This window comes from Morus notabilis, unplaced genomic scaffold (assembly GCF_000414095.1).
Source record: "Morus notabilis unplaced genomic scaffold, ASM41409v2 Scaffold499, whole genome shotgun sequence".
Lineage (NCBI taxonomy): Eukaryota > Viridiplantae > Streptophyta > Magnoliopsida > Rosales > Moraceae > Morus > Morus notabilis.
The window spans coordinates 377,132-398,073 of NW_010360080.1; the positions used below are offsets into that span (position 1 = coordinate 377,132).

General features: G+C 30.7%; 1 protein-coding gene across 2 annotated transcripts; it reads left to right on the forward strand.

Annotated features, from left to right (window-relative positions):
- The first annotated feature begins 8,510 nt into the window (after positions 1–8,510).
- LOC21399793 lies at positions 8,511–11,331 on the forward strand. Of its 2 annotated transcripts, none has more exons than XM_024164141.1 (4): positions 8,511–8,965; positions 9,675–9,772; positions 10,691–10,760; positions 10,847–11,331. In XM_024164141.1, exons 1-3 carry the CDS (start codon positions 8,713–8,715, stop codon positions 10,742–10,744), a joined length of 405 nt encoding a protein of 134 aa, XP_024019909.1. In that variant the 5' UTR covers positions 8,511–8,712; the 3' UTR covers positions 10,745–10,760; positions 10,847–11,331. The 2 variants fall into 2 exon arrangements, with proteins under 2 accessions (XP_024019909.1, XP_024019910.1); XM_024164142.1 differs by having other exon boundaries at positions 10,927–11,331.
- The last annotated feature ends 9,611 nt before the right edge of the window (positions 11,332–20,942 follow it).

A 20,942-nucleotide genomic window follows, 5' to 3' on the forward strand; every position in this document is an offset into this window, starting at 1 on the left:
AAAACAAAAAAGGATAAACATGTTATCCAAAATTTTGGATAACCCAAGAAAGAGTTGGCGCTTCTTATTTGAATTCTCTATCCACAATGATAAAAAAAATAAAAAATAAAAAATAAAAAAACGTAACCTCAAAAGATAAATATGTTATTTAAAATTTGAATAACTTACGGCTTAGTGAAAAATTCAAAAAAATGTAACTTAAGTTACAATTTTATTCGAGTTCATGTTCTTTTAAGTTTAAATTTGAGTTTAAATTCGGGTTCAAACTCAAGTTTAGGACTAAAACTCGAGTTCAAGTTTCCCCTTTAACTCGAGTTCAGAAACTCAAACTCAAATTAATGAACATTATTTTTTCTATTCTTAAAAATGCTATAACTTTTTCGTTTTAATTCTGATTGAGATGATATTTTTTCTATGCGTTGACAACGAAAAGACGAGTAAAACCCGATCCATATACCCTATTAAAATTTTTCATCAGTATTGAGTTTTTATTAAAATACTATCTAAATACAAATTCAAGTTTTGACTCACTCAAACACAAACTCAAAAAGATTCTTATCTCAAACCATAATTTAAATGTACACAACCAAACACAAACTCAAGTTACAAGTTCAACTCAAGTTATAACTCAAATTCAACTCAAGAATTATACTCAAGTTAAACTTCAAAAGAACAAGCCCTTAATTATTGTAGTGTCCTGGGTTGGATAAAGAGTCAGTGACACTTTTCTAATTGAGTTCTCTACCCACCGAATGATTAAAAACAATACTTAGACCCCGTTCATTTCGCTAATTCAAATTTAGAATTTGAGTTTTGCTACAATAAAAAATTCTCACAAACAATCACATTTAACTTTTTTGCTACAGTAAAAAGTTCTCACATAAAATCAAATCTCAACTCAAATTAAAAATTCGAATCAGCGAACTAAATGGGCCCTTAACCTCGAAGGGTAAACATGTTATATAAAATTTGAATAACCCAATTGTTATAGTTTACCTGGTTGGAGAAAGAGTCCGTGGTGCTTTCCCAATTGAGTTTTTTACCCACTGAATGATAAAAAAAAAAAAAAAAAAAAAAAAAAAAAAAACTAACCTCAAAGGATAAACATGTTATTCAAAATTTGAATAACCCAATTGTTATAGTTTACCTGGTTGGAGAAAGAGTCCGTGGTGCTTTCCCAATTGAGTTTTTTACCCATTGAATGATAAAAAAAAAAAAACCTAACCTCAAAGGATAAACATGTTATTGTCAACAATGTATTCACCAAAATTAGAAACAATGTAAACAATAACAATATTTAGTGAAACTAGCACAATCTACAGGCTTTTTTTTAACTGAAAAATAATTGACATCTCCAAAATCATGTAATCATTTTTTTTTTCTTAAAATTAGTTTAAATTACAAGATTTCTTTTGGATCCAAAATAATTAAATAAAAAATGTATTTAGCATTCTTCTTTTAACTTTTTCATGTAAATTTTACTTCAATATAACCCTCTAAAATATTATTTTCTTAAAAATATAATCTTTATAAATATACATTTTTAATGACGTTACTTAACACTCAATTCAATTCACCAATTAAAATTTTTCAGTTGTGTTTAAAACTCTCAGAAAAAGTCACATCTAACTTCTTCTGTGGCTGTGAAACTCACATAAAATTACATATCAATTGAAATTGAAAACTCAAATGCGCGAACTGAACGAGGCCAAAACAATGTTTTTTTCTCTCTTTTTTTAAAACGTTTTTTCCCCTCAAATGTAGCCCTTCTAAAATCCACTTTCGTACCATTTCTTCTACTATTTTCGCTTTTAATTTTTTTTACCCTCAAAATCTTATATTTTTCCTTACAATTCTCTTTTAAGTTTTTTTACCTATAAAATATTTTAGTTTTCCTTACCCCTGAAATATCATTTTTTTTATAAGAACTTTTATTTTAAATTCAAATACAAATTTATAAAACCCATGATATTTTTATTATGATAAAATAGTTAACAAACATTAATTATATTTTTATACTTTTGTTTTCTTATTAATTTTGTCACATATTCTATTGAACTCTTTAAAAAAAAATAATTAAACTAAAAAATAAAGCTAAACCCTCTGAAAATTAAACATCCGTGTATCGAGAAGAAAATATATATATATATTGAATCATGGTATACTCATATAGAACAAATTTAAACAATATATCAGAAAATAAATTTGAGAAATCAAATACGTTTTAAGAAAAATATGCTCCTAATAATTGGAAAACTTTCAGATTTCTCCAATAATAACAAACTGATGTGGGGGTTAAACCCTCGTAGAGGCAATCCTTTGATATCTAAAATATATATTTAGTCCGTCACGTGGGACTCTAAAATATATATTAGTCTAGAAGCTCTTTCTGAATATGTGATATTAAAAAGGGTATTTTAAAAATCTCTAAATAATTTACGAGATGACCTAGAGAGAAAGACACCATTTTATTGGGAGCCTTCTCCACAAATAGGTATACTTGGTACTTGCTTTCACTTATTTCTATTGAACAATCAACGTGTTTTTATTTAGTTTTTTTATGTTTTTTTTTTTAATTTTAATGCATAATCCTTTTCCTTACCTATAAAACTTCCCACATACTAATATAGTGAAGACAACAGTATTTTAAGGTTTAAATTGTAGTCCAATTAGTATAGTTTAGCACTTTTTTAAGGTCTAAAATCCAATCCAACTAAAGCTAATTACAAATCAAATCGAACTGCATTGAAAGTTGAACTTCTCAATGAGGGGTTGGGATTCAAGCTAATACTAGGTGCAAACATGTTGTTACCGTACAACATAATCATGTTTATTGCTTATCAAAAAAATGACGAATTTAGAAACTGAATTCAATGGGTGCACATAGGGCCCGTTCGGTTCGCTAATTTAAATTTGTAATTCGAGTTGAGATGTGATGTTGTGTGAGAGTTTTTTATTGTAGTAAGAAAATTAAATGTAACTGTTTCTGAGAGCTTTTTACTGTAATAAAATTCGAATTCTAAACTCGAATCAGCGAAAAGAACAGGGCCTAAGACATTTTTCATTAAAAAAGCTTCACAACATTTTACAAATAACATTAAATGTATACTTTATTAGGTAATAATTAATCATTGTAAAAGAAAAGGAACATGAGAGACAATAAAAACAAATATAATTGGGACGTTTGTTTCTTATATTCGTCTCTGATTCTGAATCATGATTTATGGTTTTTTACAGTGTTTTCTTTCACAAAAAATACACGTAAAATGATAATGATTCTGAATCATGATTCTAAATACATAAACTAAACGTCTTCTAAGAAAAAATATCCAGTCTATATGCGAAAACGAAAAAAAAAAAAAGAAAAAAGAAAAAAGAATACCAAACATCATGGAAGAGTGAGGAAATCTAGTTTAAGGGGAGAAAAGAAAAAATAGTGGCAGCAAGTAAAATGTAATAGGACAAAATTATAGTGTTGTATAAAACCAAAGTGACATTTAAAAAATGGAGAAAAAAAAAAAGAAAAGAATAAGTCTAATGCATCAATTTTAAAGCTTAAAGCTAAAAATAACTAGAAAATAAGAAAATCTCGTATACTGATCGTTAAAATTACTAATGACACACTTAAAAATCAGTATATACATAATTATTTTGCCCCCACTCCATAGAATTCACAAATATGAATATGATTGAACGCTAAAAGCTACTAGGAAACAAATTAATGAAATGCTTGGTTAAAAAAATACAGATTAATAAATTTGAATGTCATTGTAGATTGATCGTCTGGGTAGATGATTTTTATGTAATAACAACATTCAAATTTGCTAGTTGTCCATTCCTAAAAGAACATGTCACTTCTCTTATTTCTAGCATAACATGTGAAAAAGGACGAAGATTGACGAGACTGTTTTTTCTTTTCTTTTTTATTTAATTTGTTCAGAAGGTGGCACGTTTTTATTGGAGAAAAATTAGGGGTTTGAGGAGAGAAAGGAGAGGAAACGAATGAAAAATTAGGAGCTTGTTTAGTTCGTTGATTTGAATTTTTAATTTGAGTTAAGATGTGATTTTATGTGAGAGCTTTTTACTGTAGCAAAAAAGTTAAATGTGAATATTTCTAAGAACTTTTTACTGTAGCAAAACTCAAATTCTAAACTCGAATCAGTGAAATAAATGAGACTTTAAGAACATAAAATTCATAATGTACCTAGAAAATTTCCACAAAAAAAAATGTATACACCAGGAAAATACTAGTAAGTCAACTTCCGTGGTGAAATTCAAAAAAAAAAATATACTAGTAGAGTTTTAGTCGTTTACTATTTAGATTAATTTTTTAATAATGAAATAATTTTATACGATGTATCGTAAATTTTTAATACGAAAATGTACATATTTTACTGTTAAAAAATTAACCAAATTTAGTTGAAATAAAAATGGAAGTTAAACCCTAGAATTTGTCAAAAAGTAAAAAGCATAAAAAAGTACACACTTCTTATCTTCATCTCTAGTAAATCAAAATCAAGCCAGGGGCTGAGCTCTAAAAGAATAGTGCCAAAATTTGCCTATTAGAGGCGTTTGATTCATAAATTAAGACTAAATATTAGAATTATTTTTTATTTATGTGTGTTTTTTATGAAAAAAAATACTGTAATAAATTATGAATCATGATTTAAATTAGAAAATGAATTCTCTGACCAAATATGGCCATGAACCAAACTTAAAGCTGACAAAAGAGTGCTTATTGCTTAATCACTTCCGTACATAAAAGCCCACTTATATAACCACTTCCGGTTAGATTTTGCTGACATGATTTATCAATCAGAAACAAGAATGAAAAAGAAGATTATTATTCCCAAGATTGTTTTTGAGTAACGACATTCTCTGCGCAAGTGCTCCGCAATTTCCTCTGCCTATCTCCCCTCCTTTTCTCTGCCTTGCGAAGGAAGAAAACCCACTTAACACTGAAGATCTCCGAAAGAAAAAAAATATATATTTCAGTTTTCTTCATTTGACCGTGCGTTTCTGAAACTCTCTATGGTAAGCAATCATCATTTGCGATTTTGTTATCATTTCTTGATAACAAATTCCGCGAGTACATGTTTATTCATATCCATTTTATTGTTAAGACTAGTGATTTCCTTTTTGATTACCATTTGTAACTTAAACAGTCTTAAAGAAAAGCTTTCCATGAACAGTTGTTTTTGATCTTCTAACTGTTATGGATTAAAATTCTCCCCTCTAAAAAGTGTTGAATTTGTGTCTTGTGGTTTCATTCGTTTGTGTTCTAAAAGATCTTGTTCGGTAGAGTAGTTTTTGAGTTAAAAACTCAAAAAAAGGTAACTCGAGTTATAATTTTATTCGAGTTCATGTTCTTTTAAGTTTGAACTTGAGTTTGAACTCGAGTTTGGAACTAAAACTCGAGTTCAAGTTTTCCCTTCAACTCGAGTTCAGAAACTCGAACTCAAGTTAATGAACAGTAGTTTTTCTATTATTAAAAATGATATAACTTTTTCGTTTTAATTCTGATTGAGATGATTTTTTTTTCTATGCGTTAACAATGAAAAGACGAATAAAACTAGACCCATATATCCTATTAAAATTTTTCATCAGCATTGAGTTTTTATTAAAATACTATCTAAATACAAATTCAAGTTTTAACTTACTCAAACACAAACTCAAAAAAGATTATTATCTCAAACCATAACTCAAATGTCCACAACCAAACACAAACTCAAATTATAACTTCAATTTAAGTTATAACTCAAATTCAACTTAAAATCTATACTCAAATTACCTAACTCAAAAATATTAAAAGAACAAGCCCCATATGATTCAAGAACTGTTCCGAGAAGTTGTACTTGCGTACTTCTCTGCGAAGAATGGAGCTTAAACTAGAAATTTTTTCAGGTACAAACTGGTTTTCAGGATTTAAGAGAAATTATGGAGTTGTTCTTTTGCAACAAAACTCAGAAAAAATTTAAACTCAAGTTACAACTTTATTCAAGTTCACGTTCTTTTAAATTCTAACTTTATTCAACTTTACTAAACTTTATTCAAGTTATAACTCAAATTCAACTAAAAAACTACACTCAAATTACACTCTGAAAGAACAAGCCCTAAAAAACCGAGCGACAACACAGTTGCGGAAAGGGTGAAAACCCGATGACAAGTTCGGATGGTTCGAGCTCGAAAAAGGTTTGCCAATGAGTTGTTCAAGAGTCGAGGATTGTGGTGATTCGTCAAAAGGAAAGGCAGTGATGCGGGGCAGTGAAGTTGAAGAGCTTAGTGAGAGATTGAAGATTCTTGAAGAAGAGACTCAGATTATGGAGGAAGCATTTTTTGGGAGCTTGGAAGAAAGGAAAAGAATGATGAATGAGATATACAAGCAGTTTCAGCTATTACAAGGCTGCCTTCAACCAAAAAAGCATCGAGTAATAAAAGAAAGTTTTTATGTCAACCCTTTTGAGGTAATGCCCTCCTCTTCTTTTGTGTAAAGTTGATACTAAACAGAATTCAAAGCCGTTTTTCAGCACCATAAAATGTTCATATAATCTATTACTGAAAAATTGTCCTATTTGAACCGTGTTCTTTTTGAAATTTCAATTGTTTCTTTTTAATATATTTGAATGTTGGTGATTTTTGAACTTGTTGTAACAAATTTTCGTGTAACTAAATGATGGGAGATTCAGAAAGAGTTTGCCAAATATCCAAATCCCAGATCCAAAACTATGTCTTCTCACCAAAGAGCTCAAGGCAAATGCTTTGGCCTTCCAAGAACATACTAGAGTAAGCAATTGACTTACATATGACATAAATTCACTCTTTATTGTGCTATATCAGAATATTGAGTGAAACTCTCTTGGTTTGAACTCAAATTTATACTCATTAGATGCATTTTCTTCGGCACAGTGTAGATAACACATCAAGTTTCACCATGATTGACGGGACGGAGCTTCGATCAGAACTGATAATTTTATCGGAATTCGGATGATAACTTATTGACAAAACGAAGTGTGTGGTGCTCTTACAATCTCTACTTAAAGAAAATAATAGAGTCGAGAAGAATTTCATTACGTTATAGTGGCAAAAGTGACATGTTAATAAAGTTTTTACTCTGTTCCACAAACTACACAAACTGGCTTGATATTATTGATACGGAAACATCTTTGTTACTTGAAAACGGAGTTGCGACATACGATTAAGCTAACCTTTTGGCAATTGAAGTGTTTGTCTTTTTTCCTTCTTCCTGGGTTCAAATCAATTGATTATGACGTATGCATAACAATTTTATTGTCATAATGCAACTCTAGGGACGTTTAGTTGGAGGATTTAAACTATAATTTGAATCATAGTTTATGATTCATTACAGTATTTTCTCTCATAAAAAATACACGTAAATCAAAAATGATTCTAATCACATGATTCTAATCCATGAACCAAACGTCTCCTAATTTGATATTAAGATACAAGAAAGCCAAATATGATAAAGAATTGAAAATTACGCCAGAGGTAAGGATTGTTCTTTTTAACTACCAATACGAATGACGTCCTATATTTAAATGTCCATGCTAAATAGTTATAGTTTGCGATACAAAATTACTTTAATAATATATCATTGAAAACTTAATTTAACAATTAAAATAATATTTTCCGTCGGTAGGTAAAAAAGACGGACGATAGTCTCACTAATCTGGACATATTCTAAGACTTTATATCAAATCTATTTTTGAATCACTTTTTTCGGGGCTAATTTGACTCTTGAAGTCTGGGGTCATTCTCCATTTTGTCATTAGAATTTTTAAAACTCTATTTTACCCTCTTTATTTTGAACTCTTCTTACTTAACTTCTTAGGTTAGAATTTATATTAAAAACATATAAAGAAAGACTAACGCCTTAATGTGGTTTTTTTTAAATTTATGTTAAAAACAAATAAAGATCATATGATCACAATTAATCACCACTAATAATAACTTTTACAAAAAAAGACTCAATAGGGGCACTAATTAAGATTAAAAACTTTATCTAGTAAGACTTCTTTACCGGCTACTATTAAGATTAGAAATTTTATCTAGTAAGACTTCTTTACCGGGTACTATTAGTGAAATTTGTTTCTAACTGTTAATATCACAATAGATTAAAAATATATACCGAATAAATATTTATAAATATGATAGTTGAAAATACTTTTTAATAATTTATTTTTTTTAGGACCACGAAGAAAAATCTCCTTAAGATTAACCCTTCTCTTTTATTGTTTACAGTCAGTTAGGTTTATAAATTAGAACTATATAATTAAAATTATTTTTAATTTATATATATTTTTTATAAAAAAAAATATTAATAAATCATAAATCATAATTTAAATAGGGAACGAATTCATTTACCCAATAGTTTACCCGCATTTATCGGTAACATGAGGCATCTCCGTTGCAAAGCTGAAGACATGGAAAATTACTTTTATGGACAACAAAAGTACTCCCAAAGACAGAGATCTACCACTCTCTCTCTCTACTTTAACCACTTGGGGTTGCGTGCAGTATCCCTTCTCTCTCTCTCCTCTGCCCACAACATCTATCACTTCACTTTCACAGTTTTCACACTCAAAAAAAAAAAAAAAAAAAACACCTGAAGTGTGAAGATCCCCCCACACTTTCCCATACTTTCCCGTCGAGTTTTCCCTCATTTTCCATCGATCCAAACATCTTCGTCCAAAAATGGGTATCAACAAAGACGCCAGCACTCCCCCTCCAGTGATTGGCAAAATTGGGCCCTACACAGTTTTCATGACCCCACCTTCCACTCCCTCCCCCAAATCCAAACCCTCGCAGCCACTCTTCGATTCTCCCAAGAAGGTTGTCGTTGCTCCTCCTCCTGTTCAGCCGCCTCCTCAGCAGTTCGACAAGTCCGATGATTCAAATGGTTCTGTTTTTGGGATCTTTAAGAATGCCGTCACCAAAGTCCAGAATGGTATGTGTTTTTGTGTTATTTTTCGTTTTGCTTTGTTGGGTTTTGTCGGATTTTGGTGGTCATGTTTTGGGTTGGAATGTGGAGGTGAAAGGAAATGTTAAGTGGGTTTTTGGTTTGGAAGAAAGTTGAGAAAGGAGAAAAAATAATTTTGATGATTGTTTACTGTTTCTTTTTTCATTTTTTTTTTGGTTATGCATGTTTTTTTCCCCTCCTTTGCTTTATTTTAAGGTCTTTGATGGTCATGTTTTAGTTTCGAAGATGGAGGTGAAAGGAAAAATGAAGTGGGATTTTGGTTCCTGTTTAGGTGTGTTTTTGAGGGTTTTTTTTTGTTTTTTTGTTTTTTTGTTTTCTGTTTTGTTTTAGCTGGCTGGTGGAGGTGAGAGGAAAAATGGGGTGGGGTTTGGTTTGGAAGAGAATTGAGAAAGGAAAGAATGCCCAAGTTTAGTATTTGATTATTGTTTATTGTTTTAGTTGTGGTTTTGGTTTTAGTTTTCTATTGGTAAGCAAGTTTTATTTTTTGCTTGAAAAAATAATTAGTTTTCTGTCCCTTGTTTGGTTACTGAGGAAATGGAGTGTAAGAGATTATATGTTTTGTCTATTTAGGTTTTTCTTTTGCAATTTTTGTTCTTCTTTGTTTTGAGCATAAGATATAATAATTCTTTCAGAATTCAACTCATATTTGGGAATTTCTTATTGGCTTATATTGCAGCGCATTCAAGTCTAGATGACCACTTAGCTCGTTGGTTTGGATTGAATCAGTCAAAGTATCAATGGGCTTTGGATGACTATTATGAGAACAAGGGCTTGGTAAGCATATTGAATTATTGACTTTAGGTTTATGTTGTTGCGGAATAAGAGGTTTACGATTATTTGATATATGATATTGATATCCTGACAAATATAACTATAGTTTAGTCCTTTACAATTGTGTAACTGTGAATCTTTCTTCATATGAAGAGTTTCTTGGAATCACTTTATATTATTCTCTCTGTCCTTCCTTTAGTTGGCAATCCTACAAAATCAAAACTGCTTTTTTTTTTTTTCATGTTCTGCTTTTATTCTGCTGGAGTTGCATATTTTGATCTATTTTTATTTGTATAACATGTTCCATTTGGCGATAATGAGGCATTTTTTTATTATTCTTTTGGTTGCGTCTGTGCATTTAGGAAATCCATTTACAAAATTTTATGAATACTTAGATTTGGATGTGATTTTGATTTCTTTTTCTGTCTTCTGATTGTGTAATTTATTCGAGTCATTTCTTTGTCCCGTAATTTCTTTAATGGGTTCCATCACAAGCTGTTTGTAGGGGTTTTCAACCAATAATCAAATATAGAAATTAGGAGCACACCTTTATTCCGAAACTCTGCTCCTATAGTACCTTTAACTTATACCTTACTGCGACGCTCACCTCCAAACTCAATGCACTTTAGAACTATCCCACATCTTTGACTTTCAGAAGCTTTCTGTAGTGATTCTGCTTTGCCTGAAGTTGAAATTTCACCCCTACTTCTATCAGTCCATTTGTATTGTATACGCGCATGTTCTTGTCGTTTCTGATGCTGTTCTCGGTTCTAGCTTTGTTTGTAGCACATCTTCTTTGAAATAAATTTGCCAACTTTTTAAATGGCCTTTCTTGTTGGAAATTAGATATATGTTCTAATATTGTACGGTCATTAAACACACTACCGTCACTACATGTTTATCATCTTCACTTGTCTTTAGGGAAAGGGAGACGCGAAAGTGAAAGAGATATCAAGTAAAATGCAGAGTGTGTAATATAGTTGCTGGACAGGTAACACGTTGTAAATTGTTGAACTCATACCGAAAAATCTTTATCTGAGCTTCTTTGACTATTGTAACTTTGATCTCGTTTTGCAGTATCAGTTGCTAAAGAGAGCTCATGCCGATTCCTTTCGATCATACTGTACTAATATAATACTTATGTATGCAATTGCTAGAAAGCATCTGAATAGGCACAAAATGGTTATGGAGATCTGGTCAGCGCAATCCTCTACATACCGCAGCAGATGACGGAGTTTGGTTGCGTTACTGCCTATGAGTCACTGAATTAAGTCTGATAGTTTTGGCCAAACTTTTTTTTTTTTTGTTTTGTTTTCATTCCCATCTGTTTTTGAGTCAATTTGTGGCTTCTTTGTACCTTCAGATTGTTGGTGTATTTATATGTTTGGTGAAGACCTTAATCTGAACTGCTGATTATGAGAGAGGTGGTCAAGGATTAATTAGTTGTTGATTGTTCACTACTTTGGATTTGGAATCATATGCTTGGAATTTTTAGCTTTTCTCTTTTGTAATTTCGGCATGATTTTCAATATATTGAGAAGGGAAGATTCTGTTTGGTGGGATAAGGAATGATGACAGTGGTTTGGTGCCTTATAAGATTGCTTCCAAGGTCAAACTGGTAAATTGGAAAGTAACACTAATTTATATAAATTATTGAAAAGAGGAAATGGACAAGACCACTAATAAATAATTAGTTGTTTGGTTAGGGGATTCGTACTTCGATTCGAATCATAGTTTATAATTTGTTATATTATTTTCTCTCATAAAAAATACACGTAAATTGAAAATAGTTTTAATCTCATGATGAGTAGCAACTCTACTTTGTAATAAGCTGGCGTAGCGTGCAATTTGGCATTGATGTCATCTATGAAACCTATCAATGAAATTAACCAGAAATTTGGTCTACATGTCACCGCAGTTTTTGCTAGTGGTTTTAACAGGGTCCAACAAGAAACAAAATACAGGCAATGCTTTTGAATTTTCTGTACCACCTTTGATCAGTTTTTCTTGGATTAGTTGCACAGGTCAAAGACATTCCCTCAGAGCATCTCTGATGTAATGTTATAATTAATATGATAATTATAAATTTAATATTTGAGTGTAAAAAAATATTCTCTAATGTAATACTATTTGTTGTGATAAATTTATCATATGTTATATTTTGTGGTAAATTTCTCACTAACTATAACATATGACGAATTTAGTATTTAATTCTTATTGGTTGATATGATTATTTTTTCATTTAATCATTATAACTTTTATTTTTTAAAATTATTTTAAAATTAAAATTTTACTTTTAGGCCTTTCAAAACTTAAATGATAATAAAAAAATAAAATTTTAACATTTCAAAGCATTATGCACCGTAGCAAAAAGGAAAATAACAAGTCATATCATCCTTTTTAGTGTTAAATTATACAATAGACATTAACATGTGTATTAAAAGGAAAATAACAAGTCATATCATACTTTTTAGTGTTAAATTATACAATAGACATTAACATGTGTATTAAAGACTGTCTTAGAGTGTAAAAGAAAGTGGGCGGGCATGATCGGCCAAGCCTAGTCTGAAATCCCGCATGAGCTGGGCCATCCCACTTTTTATAAGGTAAATGTATATAAAAATTTTAAAAATGGGCCGGACTAGGCGCGATTTTGGGTCCGAGATATTAGGTCCGACCCCAACTGTAGTCGGGCCGTGGCAAAGAGTCTAACTTCAGATCGACCCGTTTGTTCTTGCTCAAACTTGTAGCTTACATCTCGTCATTTTCTTATTTTTCACGTCTTTGATTTGCTTTAAAAACCTGTAAGTGCATTGCTATGTTTTCCCGCAAGAATCATCCTTCCAATGCAACCAATAGAAGTTCAAAGTACAACATGAGTAACAACAACGTTAGGAAAATGTTATACTAAGAAATAATAATTTATTCTGAGTTCTTACTCATTATTACACATGTTCAACATCCGTATTATAATTAAGAAATATCATGATATAATATCTACTTTCTATATTCTTATCTTTATCCTCACACATATAAAAGAGTCAATATCTCTCAGTTAATTTTCGTCGTCCAAAGTGCACCATTTTAGTGCTTTTTTTCTATTTTTATTTTTATTTTGTCCCTTTCCTTTCTTTTTTATTACTAATATTTTCTTTTACCTTTTTTGTTTTGTTATTTTTTGTTTTTGTTTTTTTTTTTTTTTGTTTTGTTTTTTTTTTTTTTTGTTTTGTTTTTTTTTTTAATATATTCTTCTAACATAACCTCTTATATTTAGAATCACTTGGATTTTTTTAACTCTAATTGTTTCAGTACTTTACCTTCTTCTTAACTATATTTGTCTTTCATTGTCTCTTACAAACGTTGTCTTACTTTTTGTTTTGCTTTCTTTTCGGATTTTATTTTTCGTTTTCATTTTTCTTTTTCCTCCATTTGTCTATCGTGTTCCTTACCCCCAATATTCTTCCTACATTTTCCCTTACTGTTCCTCTTATATTTTTTCTTGATTTCAACCTTGTCGCGTTCTCTCATATATTTCTCAAACCTGGAGACGTTTGGTTCATGGATTGTGATTAGAATTATTTTCGATTTACGCGTATTTTTTGTGAGAGAAAACACTGTAGCGAACCAGGAATCATGATTCAAATCATGATTTAAATCCTCCAACCAAACATAATCTTAACTTTCTCATCAGAATAATATCGTTTCCTTGTAATCAATTTTGATTTCTATTATGAGTAATTCCTTTCATTCCTTTCATGATCATTTTTTTTTTTTTGTGCGATTGTGTTTTTAAGTTTCTTTGAACCAAACAACTAAAATGAAAATATCACCTGGTGTATGAAATACAGAAATTTAACTCCTTAATTAATAACTGTCTTTTTTGAGATAGAATCTAGCACAAAATGGCACATGAATGTTTTACAAAGTTGAAAGTAATAAAAAAAGTTAAAAAAAGAAAAAAGAAAAAAAAAACATATCTAAATTAAAAAGTCAAATTGTGTCACCAATCCATATCGTTTGTTTTTCTTTTTAATTTTTATCCCTTGTAAAACCCTAAGCTATTATACTCTACTACATTTTGTCTAATTATAGTCATTAATTAATTAACTCGAGGGATCAAAATATATATTTCATAAATATCATGATAGCTACACCTTTAAAAGAGAATGGTAGCGGGCAAGATAAAAGAAAAACATATCTTAAGAGAATATTTGAGCAAGTAAGCTTTTTTTTTTTTCCCCCCCGAATATCTAAGTAATTCTTCAATTAAAACTTACCTCAAAAAAATATGATCTTTCCAGGTGGATTATTGTAAAAACCTATAATATATTATCAGTTTGATTTTAAGAGTATTGTTCTTGTCATTTTAGTTGAGTTGGTAAAAGCAACTTAGATGTATTACAAACTTTATATTTTTGTCGTTTTTAATTTTGATTGGATTCGTATAGTATGGTGTAGTGAAGGTTGATTAGGAGAATTTTTTTTTGAAAAAAAATTATTTTAGGGGTTGAATGATAACTTCTATTGAATTAAATAATAAAATATGGGATTTGAAAATTATAGGAGTTAGTCCATAAATGACAAGGTAATAAATGGTGACCAAAATGAAATGCGCAAGCTTACAATATAAAACCTAAAGCTCACAAAAAATGTAACACCGTCGAATTCAATCATTTTAAAATGCCTAATGCTTGTGTATGATCCTTGCCCTTTTAAATTAATAGTTTTTAATTCTTGTTGAGGGAGGAGTAAAAATGGAAAAGATTTTGAGTTTGGATAGTTACAGAAAAGGTAAAAGGTAACAATGATCATCACGTGTGTAGCAAGAAGATAAAATGTAATCATTATACGCATTATGTGTGACATCAAGTCATAAATAGCCAAAAAGTAATTTGGCGGTGAGAGAAACCTCATCTCCCTCAGCCTCCTTAGGTTCCTCACTCTGCTACTCCTCTTGCCACTGCTTCCAATACAACACCTATTCTCATCGACAAGCTCATCGAGCTTAGAGGGTTTAAAAGGGCCGGGCCGGTTTCAAAAGGGCCAGGTCGGTTTCAAAAGGGTCGTGTCGGGCCGGTCTGGCCATTCTAATTCCTAGCTCATGACGGGCTTGAGGAGAGACTTTCAGGCTCAGCTCTGATCTTGACTCTTGTCCTTTAAGGCCAGGGTTACTAGGTCAGGCTAGGACTTTTGTGCGAGCTGACCCTTTAGGGCTTTTAGTAGGCAGGTCCAACAGGGCCGACACATTTAAAATTTAATTTTTTATTATTTTTTATATTCTTAGATTTAATGACAAAGAAGAAAAAAAGAAACAAAACAAATAATATTATATACCCTAAAAAGATGTGATTTTATTAAAATAATATGAATCATTAAAAGAAAATGACTACTGTGAAAGAAAAAAAAGTGAAGTAAGTATATAATATAAATATAATTAAATTACATTAAGTGCCCGTGCTACGGGCTTCATAGATGAGGACTGGGCCGAGCCGAATCTTGTTTGGTATTTCATTATTGTGTATTGTGCCCAAGTTTAGTATTTGATTTTTGTTTGTAATTTCGGCATGATTTTTAGTCATATAAATATTGAGAAGGGAAGATTCTGTTTGGTGGGATAAGGAATGATGATAGCGGTTTGGTGCCTTATAGATTGCTTCCAAGGTCAAACTCGTAAATTGCAAAGTAACACTAATTTATATATGTTATTTGTTTAAAAGAGGAATGGACCATTAATAAATGATTAAATGAAGGAGTGAGTAGCAACTCTACTTTGCCTAGCGTAGCGTGCAATTTGGCATTGATATCACTTTATAATCTATGAAACCTATCAATGGGATTAACCACAAATTTGGTTACTTATGTTGACTACCTGTCACCGCAGTTCTTGCTAGTGGTTTTAACAGGGTCCAAGAACAAACAAAATATGATTAGCAAAAAGAAGAAACAAAATATAGGCAATGCTTTTGAATTTTCTATACCACCTTTGACAAGTTTTTCTTCGATTAGTTTTTCTATACGGGTCAAGGGCATCCTGTCAAAAGCCCGGTCCAAAATCCCGCATGGGCCGGCCCATCTCACTTTTTATGAGGTAAATATATAAAAAATAAATAAATAAAAAGGAACCGGACCGGGTGCGACTTTGAGTCTAAAACATTAGGTCTGACCCCAACTTTGCCCGGGCCGGTCCAAAGAGTCGGGCTTCAAATCGGCTCATTTATCCTTACTCAAACTTGCAGCTTTACATTTTGTCATTTTTCCATTTTTCATATCTTTGATTTGCTTTAAAAACCTGTAAGTGCATTGCAATGGTCTTCCCGGAAGAATCATCCTTCTAACGCAACGTATAGAAATTCGAAGTGCAACATGAGTAATAATGACGTTAGGAAGGTGTAAAACTAAGAAATAGGAATTTAGTTACTCTGGCTTATTATTACACCTTTTCAGCATCCATGTTACATTTAAAAAATGAGAGTTTTTCTGATAGTCCGCTCTATTAGTAGTCTTAGTTTTTGATCATTTTATCTGGTTAAAATCACATCAGATTAAAAAAGTATTTAGAATAGACAAATTATGTTATAAATCTGATGGTCAAAAAGTAAAAGACTATCAATAATCTATTTTTACAGAGACTATCAGAGAAAATCCATCAAAAAAATATCATGATATACTTCTATATCCTTATATTTATCCACACAAATATATAAGGGTCAATAATGACTCTCTGTTCATTTTCGTCATCCAAAGTGCACCATTTTGGTTTTTTATTTTTTATTTTGCTTCTTTCCTTTCTTTTTTATTACTAATACTTTCTTTTATCTTTTGTTATTTTTTTGCTTTATTTTTTTTATACTATATTCTTCTACCAAAATCTCTTATTTTTAAAAACCACTTGAATTTTTTTTAACTCTATTGTTTCGGTACTTTACCTTCTTCTTAACTATATTGGTCTATCATTGTTTCTTACAAACAGTGTCTTAGTTTTGTTTTTCTTTCTTTTCAGTGTTTTCTCCTTTTTCCTTTCCTTTTTTTTTTTTTTGCCTCCATTTGTCTATCATGTTCCTTACCCCAAATATGATCCCAACCTTTTTCCTTTCTATTCCTCTTTTATTTTCTCTCAATTTCAACCTTGTTGCGCTCTCTTACATATTTCTCAAACCTCTGATCTTAACTTTCTCATAAGAATAATATCGTTGCTTGTAATCAATTTTGACATCTATTACAGGTAGTTTCTTTCATTCCTCTCATAATATATATATATATATATATATATATTTTTTTTTTTTTTTGTGTGTTTGTGATTTTCAGTTTCTCTGAACTAAAAAACTAACACGTATGAAGTACACAAATGTAACTCTTTCATTAATAATAGTTACATTTGTGTATTTCAAATATAACTATAGTTTAGTCCTTTACAATTGTGTAAGTGTGAATCTTTCTTCATATGAAGAGTTGCTTGGAATCACTTTCTATTATTCTCTCTGTCCTTCATTAATTAGTTAGCAATCCTACAAGATCAAACTTCTTTTTTTTTTTGTTTAATTTTTTTTTTTCATATGTTCTGCTTTTATTCTGCTGGAGTTGCATATTTGATCTATTTATTTTATTTGTGTAACATGCTCCATTTGGTGATAATGAGGCATTTTTTGTTGTTCTTTTGGTTGTGTCTGTGCATTTAGGAAATCCATTTACAAAATTTTCTAATTACTTAGATTTGGATGTGATTTTGATTTCTTTTTCGGTCTTCTGATTGCGTATACTTTATTCAAGTCATTATGATTTTCTTTGTTACTTGATTTCTTTTTACTTTTATCCCTCCTAAAACCCTAACTTATTATACTCGTGTTATTTTTTGTCTAATTATAGTCAATTAATTAACTCGAGGGATTAAAATATATATTTTATAAATATCATGATAGTTATACTTTTGAGAGTGAATGTTAGCGGGCAACATAAAAGAAATACATGTCTTCGGAGAATATTTGTGCAAATAAATTTTTTTTTTCTTTTTCAATCTCGAAGTTTTTTTTTTCTTTCATTTTTTATTCATAATCTACGTTATAAAAACTTGAATCAAAACTTAGTACGTGCAACACACGTACCTCAACTTGTGTTCCATAAAAGTATGATTCTTCCGGGTAAATTATAGTAAAATCCTAATATATTATCAGTTTGATTTGAAGAGTAGTGTTCTTGTCATTTCACTGAATGTCGCATGCGCTTTTGACTGATGGAATTCAACTCGTTAAGGAATGATTCTCGAGGAAGAACGAGTTGGAACCAACATTGCCAAACTTTCATATCCAATAACATCACATCATAATCACTTAGGGCTTGTTCTTTTGATGTTTTTAAGTTAGATAACTTGAGTGTAGATTTTGAGTTGAGTTTGAGTTATAACTTGAGTTGAAGTTGTAACTTGAGTTTGTGTTTGGTTGTGTACATTTAAGTTATGGTTTGAGATAAGAATCTTTTTTGAGTTTGTGTTTGAGTAAGTCAAAACTTGAATTTGTTTTTAGATAGTATTATAATAAAAACTCAATGCTAATGAAAAAGTTTAATAGGATATATGGGTATAGTTTTATTCGTCTTTTCGTTGTCAACGCATAAAAAAAATCATCTCAATCAGAATTAAAACGAAAAAGTTATAACATTTTTAAGAATAGAAAAAATACTGTTCATTAACTTGAGTTTGAGTTTCTGAACTCGAGTTGAAGGGGAAACTTGAACTCGAGTTTTAGTTCCAAACTCGAGTTCAAACTCAAGTTCAAACTTAAAAGAACATGAATTCGAATAAAGTTATAACTCGAGTTACATTTTTTTGAGTTTTTAACTCAAAAATCACCTTGCCGAACAAGGCCTTATTTTCTCAGATCTTTGTCAAGAAAGGGGCGCGATTTATATGATCGAGACGTTGCAGCAGCGGACCTCGCATCGTAGCTCATTCGTGCGAATATGCTTGAGTTGGTCGACCATGGTGGAGGAGCATTCGTTGTTGCCATCCTTCTCAGAGACCATGAATGTTGAAACGTTATGGCCGTGTTTGGAATTGATTCTGTTTTTTTCACGTTTTTCAAAAAAAATGAAAACGTTTCTAAAACGGTGTTTGGCACAAGAAAGACAAAAAATAGAAATGAAAATGATTTTTTGATTTGGTGTAAAATAAGAGAAAAATAAAAAATGATTTTTAGTCGTTTTTCATTTTTTATTTTCGTTTTCTCCTCTCTCGAGCAGAGAGAAAGAGATAGAGATATTAATAGCTTTTTTATACTGAAAATAATATCTTGATAAAACTACCAAATGCATTTTCAAAAATACTTTCTATATGAGATTGAAAATGTTTTTATTTTTATTTTCATAAAAAAAATAAAATCATTTTAGAACGAGTTCCAAATGCGCCCCATATTTTCATAAAGTAATAATTAATACTACGTTAAGAAAATAGTTACATTTCTTAATTCTTTCTTTTACCATTTTTCAATCTAAAATTTTTTTCGCTTACCCTTTGTTAAATCTCACCTATCCATTTCTAATCTAACGGTTGAGAATTTTGTGCGATGAAAAACGCAGTTGGCGGGTGCCGGACTAGAGACTAATCCTTATGCATTATGCAATAATTGCATCTCTCGTTTTTTTAAGGTTTTCGCTGTTATTAGAGGATTAGTGATCATGTTATATCAAATAAAAACCTAATTAGAAAATAACTTAAGTGGGCTATGTGGTCTAGTTGCTTTTGTGTTTTATTATTCAATCGCAAACATGCTACTAAACAAGAGATAATTAATATATTCAAGATATTTACAAATTTACAAAATACCACCTCATTTCATCCTATTTTATCATATTTGAGTATGTGATGTGGTTCCAAAGGCAGAACTACAAATATGGACGGTTCAAATGTTGAGAAATACTCCTTGAATCATATACATTTTCTTTCCAAGTTATACCGAAAAATAAAGTACAATTGGTTGGAGTAGCTTGTACTTGAAATAAACAATTCACATACTCCTTTTCTAATTAAAAAAAAAACCCCAAGCACCACAATTTAAGATTACTATATTTGTCTATTTCGCATTGAAATTTTAGTTTGATTCTTCAATTGAAGAAGAGTAGTTCACTACAAAAATAATCACTTTAAGATACTAAACTTTTTGATATCAAAAAACTTTTGGTAGCAGAAAATACACTTTTTGCTGCCAAACTTTAGTACCTGAAATGATCAAGTCTTTAGTTACCAAATATAGTAGCAAAAACTACCTAATCTGCTACCAAGTATAATTTGATAACAAATCATATGACGGGAAATGAATTTAGTTCTCGCCCATAGTTTTTTGCTACCAAAACAATATTTGGTAACAAAAGCATAAGATTCTGCCACCAAAATAAGCTAAAACAAGCTCTCTAGATTCAATCCAAAGGAAACATTATGATGAGAAAGATAGGTTGATCTAGATAACAATCACACAAACTCGGATCATTCAACCTACGGTATGTTCCACATGCAATCAAACAAAAGCCTCCCACAATTATTGACCACAATTCACTACTAATGATTAAGAATTAAAGACAATTACGCATCAAGACTCCTAATCTAACAATAGATAATTTTTCAAGTCCTATTTAGTTGGGCACCCAAACAAAATAAAAAAATAATCATGAACAATATTTATGGAAGAACATAAGCAATTTCAATAGAAAACTGAAAAATAACATCATAATATCCATCACAAATCCATGTATAGGGTTTTTAAATCACCCTTAACCAAAATAAAACTAAGCTAACATAATGAAAAAGAAAATAAAAACTAAAGACAATAAAGAGAGAAGGGAAGAAAGAACTAGAATAATCTTCAAAAACCTCCTCTTTTTTTTCTTCTTCTTCATCTCTTGACGGCTGAAAAATAATGAGAAATAGCTCATCAATTTAATTCCAAAGTCCCCTATTTATAGATTTTCAAGTTTGAGTAAAATAGGGCAACTTTCAGGGTCAAAAATCACTTTTCTTGGCGGCCAAATCGTGAAAAACAGACTCAAACACGTATCAGCACGTCACAGGTGCGAATCCCGTGCAGTCCAGTTTGAGGCTGGGGCTCGGGCGGGTCACACAGGCGCGCCCCTCTCTGCCAGCCCGCCAGACAAGCGCGTTGGCTAGTGTGCATTATCCACTGCCTGCGTG